Raw genomic sequence first — 6,471 nt, forward strand, 5'->3', positions numbered from 1 at the left:
AGAAACCTAATTGTCTCAATGTAACCACAAGCACTCACGAGCTTATTTTAGTCGAGTACAAAGTAATAGCCGGTATGATTGTCGAGCTCTTGCCTCGCTCAGGGAGCTGTGCTAGGCAGACCCGGTGGTTGGCCCTCGCACAGCTGCGGGGCTCCGTGTGAGTTCCTGGACCATTACACACACATCTATAAGATCCGAAGAAGCTCACTTACATGAACCTATTCCCCAGAGCATCCCCTTCTGTCGACTTGCAACGCCCTCAGATGCCATTTGCTTGTATGACAAGCCCCCTTCCCAGTAACCCCAAACCACCACCTGCAGACACCGGTGTGCATACCATCCCACACATCAGCTGAAATGCTGACCCACATAAATCCTAGCCTGTCCTCTCTGGGCCTAATTCGTTTCCAGTTTTCCTTTCTGTGGGTTCACTCAAGTTACCCTGTCCAGCCATTATATTCTAAGAACTTTTTTCTTTGTCCCACGAATAAATCCTCCATCTGCCCCCCTTTCCCGACTTGATTTGCCGTTTGGTCAGAACTTTTAACAAAAGAGAAGTCAGAACAGAAGATTCTCCACCTAGCAGAAATGATGGGGCTAGCGGATATACCCACCAAGACAACACGCAGGCTGCCTCCGATTTCAGAAAATCTTTTATTAGTCAAGAGCATAGATACTGCTTTGGCAAAGGGAGGAGGCGGTGAGTGGTCTTATAGATTTGAGGTAGAAAAAGGGTAGGGATGGGGTAATAAACACCTGAGCGCAGCAGGCATGGTAGGTAGTTTAAATACATAAAAACTTTTCAACGTAGGGAAAAGTTTTTATTTACAAAGGAAGGAGGGAAAGAAGGAAGGAAGCAAGGAAGGAAGAGAAGAAGGAAGAGAGGAAAGAAGAAAGGAAGGGAGAGGAAGAAAGAAAGAAGGAGGGAGAGAAAGTGTTTCCCTTGGAACTAAATAGGAAGTGCAGCGACAATAAAATAAAATAAAATAAAACACCACTGTTTGAAGGCGAGCAACAAAAGGCAGCCCTCCGTCTTCCTGGTTTGGTTCTCTTTCCCTGGCAAAAACTATTGATTCCTCTTATTGCATTTTCATTAGAGAAGAGAGCGCCCGGGGTTTTGCCGCAAAGCGGTCGGGGAGGACAAGAAAAGAGCCAGTAGGCATAGTGGAGAAAGCATAGGGGCTTCGAAATTCGCCCCAGAAGGGTTGGAAGGGTGCGTTTTAGCGCGCTTGAGTCCCGCAGTCCCTCTCTCCTGCATTGTGCAGCCAAGAGCCGCCCTCTCAGTTTCAGGGGTGGGGGGTGGATATATATATATTTCTCTTTCTCTTAATGTATTAAAAACAATTTCAAATGACATTGCACGTGCGATCCAAGTGTGTCGTTGCAGCTGGCGACCTGCCAGCACGCAGCAGAGGCTCTGCGGGATGCGCCCCCATAAGCCCCTGGCACCCAGAGCCTGGCCCTCGCCGCCGCCTTCCTCTCCTCCCGGGGCTCCGGGGTCGGGCAGCCGTGGCGGGTCCTCGGCGCGGCCTCGGCTCACTGGTTTAACTCCAGCGCCCAGACTTGCTGCGGCCAGCCTGTGCGCCCTTTAATCCTCTTCTCGCCTGGGCCCAGGGCAGGAGGAAAGCCTTCGTGTTGCTGCTGCCAGAGGACACACACAAGAAAAGAGGCGAGAGACAGGTTTAAATTTTTCTACTCCTATCGCCCAGGCATAGAGTTGGGGTGGGGAAAAGGTTTTGGGAGCAGTAACTGGGCGCCTTTAAATAAGTGAGCGATTTCTGTTTGCAAAATAGGCAAACAGGCTCATAAATTTGCCTTTATGCGCCAGAGTTTCTGGGGGCCGGAATGGGATGGGCAGTTTCTGGAGGTCTGGCAACCAGAATTTTCTGTGCCTGGTGAAACGGATGCGCATAGTTTGTGCTTTATGGCGCCAAAGGACGGCCGCCAGTATTGGAATGGGGAGAGTGGGAATCAACAATTTTTCCCTCTCGTGGGCCTTCTCCCCCCCCCACCCCCAAGTCCCACTCGCTTTCCCACCAGGATAAGCGTCTGGGCTTGGCCACTGGGTTGGGTCCCTGCTAGTGCACTAGGAGCCTCGGATGCCTAGGAAAGGAGGAACCAGTTGGCCTGGCCCACTATCCTCCTTCTTGGCTCTTAGCAAGAACCTAGCGGTGCTACTTGAAAGAGGCGGCAACGAGCAGTTGGTAAGGATACGCCCCAAAACTCCTTGCAACCACGCGTCCCTCGGCTTGCCTCTCCTCCACCCCAGTGGCAGTTTAGAGACCTGATGCCTATCTATCTTTCCTGGTCTCCCCCGAGGAGCTTTCCCTAGATTACCACAGCCCCTGCGGGGCAAAGAAAACCTGGCGGGGCTCTCTGGTCAACTCCTAACTTGCTGCGGCGGGCCCGAACACACCAATTTAGAGAAACGAGTTCCCTAGCTTGGAAATCACCACCCTCAGGCGTCCCAGAGCCCTTGGGCCAGCTGACCCGCCCTCCAGAAAGTGTCGCCCTCACTGGAGAGGATGGAGAAGGTCGAGTAGGGATTGCGATCTCCAAAGCCAAAAGCAGTGGGTAAGACCCGTGCCTCTTGCTTGTCAGAGTTTACACACAAAACCAACAAGGTTGCTCTCAGAACTAGCTCGCTGGGCAGTGGAGCAGTGGGAGCGGATCTGGGCTGGGAATAGAAGACCTGACTTGTTTTACCCCAACTCCACCTCTGACTCCTTGGGTAGGTGGCCTTTAATCCCTCGTCCCACTCTGGGCCTCAGTTTCCCTATCGGTGCTAGGAAGTGGCCTAGCCTGTTCAGCAAAAACTCTTTGAAAACTGAGTCCACGTGCATAAATCCACACTAAGGCAAATTAAAGTAACAAGTTTCTACAGCGTTCTTAACGTGGATTCCAGGAAAGCCCAGGAATGGATCAAGCCCCCCTTGAAATTGGGAGCAAAATATAAGATGTGTACATTTTCTCAGGTCTGCAGCTTCCAAAGGATCCATAAAAGGGATCCTTTGAAGACTGTCTTCTTTCACAGCCTTACAGACTGTCCCACATTACAAATGAATTCAACTACGAAGCTGCCCCCGCCGCGCACACGATCCCATACTACAGCCTCAGAATTCCCCGCAGCCTCTCAAAAGCGCTCGCACAGCGACGCAGACTCCTTCCACCGTGCCCCGGGCCTGCGGGGGCTCACCAAGCCGGGCCCTTAGCCGGAGCCCACAGGCCCCCGACTTACCAGCTCCCTTTTCCGCTTGCTCTCGCGGCCGCCATCCGCCTTCTTGAGTTCGGCCTTGAAGGCTTCGGGGTCGCCGGCCTGTGCGTCCTTGGCCAGCACGTCCATCAGATAGGCGATGTAGCTGGTGGCCAGGCGCAGGGTCTTGATCTTGGAGAGCTTGGTGTCGGCGGGCACGTTGGGGATGCACTCGCGCAGCTCCGCGAACGCGCTGTTAATGCTCTCCGTGCGCCTCCGCTCCTTCTTGGGTCCTGAGCCTTTCCGCCGGCCCAGGCGGCCGCCGAGCGCCTCCAGCCGCCCGGGGCTCTGGCCGGGCCTGGCGTCGGGCCCGTAGGCTGCGGTGGCCGCCGCGGCTGAGGGCGGTGGCCCGCCGGCGGGGAAGTCTGGGGCAGCGTCCGCGGGGCTCAGCAGCCAGCTCTGGAAGTAGGGCCGCTCCTGGTGACAGCGCGACGCCGGGCCGAAGAGGAAGGGTTCGTGGAGCATGGGGTGCGTTGGGTGTGGGTGGTGATGGTGGTGATGGTGGTGATGGTGTGCGTAGCTGCCCACGAGGTTCATGTTGGAGCGGCCCCTGGCCTGCGCCGCCAGCCCGGTTAGCGCCGCCCCATGCGCCCCAGAGACTGCCTGGGCCACCCGTGGGCTGTGGGGCGGCGCTCTGCTGGACGCCGGCTTGGGGAGAGTGTGGGGCGAGGCTGCGGACAGGCGCGCAGCCCGCCGGCCTCTCGCCTGTTGGGTCCCGGGCTGGGACGCCGGGCCCGCAGACCTAGTTAACCCTTCTGCGGCCTCCCCTGCAGGGTCTGGCTTATATAAGGCCACGGCTTTGATGTCAACCTCTCCCTGGAGCCAATGGCAGGGGGGCGGGGAGGAGGAAAGGGGGTGGCCGTCCCGGGTTTTAAGCTCAGCGAGCCGGCACCGCACGGCTCTAGGCCGCCTGCGGGGACAGGGAGGCGGCCCCGCCTCCGCCTCCCCACCCCCATTTCCCGGCTAAGGGGGAGGCGGGGGCTCCGTACTTGAGGCCCAGGCCTGTCAACACCCTAGACGGTGGCTGCCACCTCCTCCCTGTGGACTCAAGGAAAGGAATCCAGAATCATCCGGTGAAAAGAAGGCCTTTACCTGGAGCCCGCCCCTCGATTCTCCAGATAGGGAAACTGAGACCTGGAGAAAGAAAGTCTCTTGTTTCTAGATTGTACAGGATTCAGAATGGGAATTCTCGCCCTTCTCAGTCCTGAGCTCCATCTACTACTCTGCTCAGCGCCAGAGCCAGAAGGCCAGAGAACCCTGCTGGAGGCAGCACAGACCGCTAATGGTTTCCCCTAAGCACTCCCAGCCCCTAGTCATCAACCCATCCAGCTAGGGCTGTGCAACCCAGAAGTGCCCCATCCCAACTCTGCCCAAGGCATCCATGCAATCCACGACTGACCAGGGGCTGGAGAAGAAGACTTGGTGTGTGGGGGAGGAGGGGTGGAGGAAGTCAGGCTCCAAGCCCACAGGCATTTACTGATTTGTTCCGGGCTCCAGGGCCTGGGAGGCACTCTTCTCACCTCCTGGGCGCCTAATCCCATCCAAAGGCCAGATGGAGGGCCCAAAGTTTGGCTACATTGGGTCACTCCACCCAGGTCATCACTGCCTGAGAATGTTCACTTGTCTAAGGACCCCAGTGCCAAGGCTTGCACCAAGGCTCACACCAGGAGAAATCAATGTTTGGTAGTAAACACATACAGAAGGGCCGAGAACTTCCACTCGATTCGCAAGGCTGGCGCAGCCAGAGAATTACCATGCTGGTATCTCACACCCAGCAGAGCAGAGAGAGGTCCTGGCTGTGCTGACCTCTACTCTAACCCCCTCCCAGCTAGGGCCTCTCTGGGGCTGTCTGGTTCTCTCCACAGGGGCCTTCTCCCAACTCCCAAGGCTCTCACGGGGACCCGGAAATCCCAGGGTGATGGTGCCTCTCCCATTGAGGTAGCTTCGCAGCTGATGCCCTCATACCTGAGTCCCTCCATCCTCACCAACCTTTCCCAGCCAACCCCCTTCCCTAGGAGGAGCAGAGGGATTGTGCATTTCTCTCCAAAGCGATGCCCAGCGAAGGGCAGGGTGGGGGAGGAGGAAATAAATATGTGACTGCTCTTTTTGGAGGGCAAATTCATTCCTTGCACATTCAACATTGTTTACTGACTGCCCACTATGTGCCTGGCACACTTAGTAGTATAGAGGCAGAGGGAGGAAGGTCAACCCTCCTGGTAGGGATAGGAAAGGTGAGGCCCAGAGATGAACGATTATCCCTGGGGTTGGTAGCAAGTGGAGATGTGGTATTTCTCTCATACAAGGGAATAAATAGATGAGGGGGGGGGACACTGCAGGACAGAAGTGGACACTTAGTCCTGAGCAGGTTGCTCTTATGGGAGCTCTGCAGGGCAGTGGGCCCTAGAGGTGCGTGGCGGTGGGGGGATGGGAGGGCCTGGTTTCCTGCCTGAGGCAGGCTGGAAACCCGCCACTCTCCCGGGCGCCTGGCGCCAGCAGCGCTGGGGTTGGGCTGAGCGCCGGAGGCTCCCAGGGAGGGAGCTCTCGGCGCCCGGTTCAGCCCCGGCTCCACGGGGTCCCCAGCCTCCCCAGCCTGGAGGCGCTCTGGAGTGAGGGTGTGTGTAGAGAGTTGTAATTACCCTGTGCAGTGGGACCTCCGACCTCAACACACACCCAGGGGTTGCCCTAATACTGCCGATCTACACCCGCAGCATCTCAGAGCAGCACTTGGGGGCTCAGGATTACACGTGTACGTATATGCATGCACAGAAGTCCATCTATTCATACAGATGCCAAAAAGTATGTGTATTCTCGTGGTTAACACATTTACACCCATGACACATTTTAATATTCATGCATTCCTAGAATTTTATACATTATCTCTCTGTCACCCACAGGGCACACATCTCGACTCAGATATGTTACAGCTATGAGCCACTCCCCACCCTATAAGCAGGCATGCATAAAGATACCATCACACGGTAGAGGCACACGAATTCTACATCAGTATCGCACAGCTGCAGGGTTTTACACATAGTCTTACACCTACAGTTGTGCACCGTTTCACGAATTTATATTTTCTTATTTTCCCCACAACTGTCTCCACAGCACAAACTGGTGAAAACTCCGTCATACATCCAGTGCGTTCTCGGTGTGGAAACTAACACACCCAGGCACATAGCCACAATTACCACTATGTACACACAGGTGCTCAGACATAG

At 55.8% G+C, this 6,471-nt stretch overlaps 1 protein-coding gene across 2 annotated transcripts; it reads right to left on the reverse strand.

Moving 5' to 3' along the window:
- Nucleotides 1-704: 704 nt before the first annotated feature.
- On the reverse strand, nt 705-3,790 carry HAND1 (heart and neural crest derivatives expressed 1). 2 transcript variants are annotated; one of them, XM_055325751.1, is made up of 2 exons: nt 3,239-3,790; nt 705-1,638 (listed from the first exon to the last, which is right to left on the reverse strand). In XM_055325751.1, the coding sequence occupies exons 1-2, from the start codon at nt 3,788-3,790 to the stop codon at nt 1,537-1,539; spliced, it is 654 nt and encodes a 217-aa protein (XP_055181726.1). In that variant the 3' UTR covers nt 705-1,536. The 2 variants fall into 2 exon arrangements, with proteins under 2 accessions (XP_055181726.1, XP_055181725.1); XM_055325750.1 differs by having other exon boundaries at nt 705-1,641.
- Between the last annotated feature and the right edge of the window lie 2,681 nt (nt 3,791-6,471).

Source organism: Nyctereutes procyonoides, unplaced genomic scaffold, assembly GCF_905146905.1.
Source record: "Nyctereutes procyonoides isolate TBG_1078 unplaced genomic scaffold, NYPRO_anot_genome, whole genome shotgun sequence".
Taxonomy (NCBI): domain Eukaryota; kingdom Metazoa; phylum Chordata; class Mammalia; order Carnivora; family Canidae; genus Nyctereutes; species Nyctereutes procyonoides.

Coding starts and splice junctions, on each gene's coding strand:
- HAND1 (XM_055325750.1), bottom strand. CDS start 3,790: ATGAACCTCGTGGGCAGCTACGCACACCATCACCACCATCACCACCAT. Junction 1,642..3,238: donor GCAAGCGGAAAAGGGAGCTG/GTAAGTCGGGGG, acceptor GTCCTCTGGCAG/CAGCAACACGAAGGCTTTCC.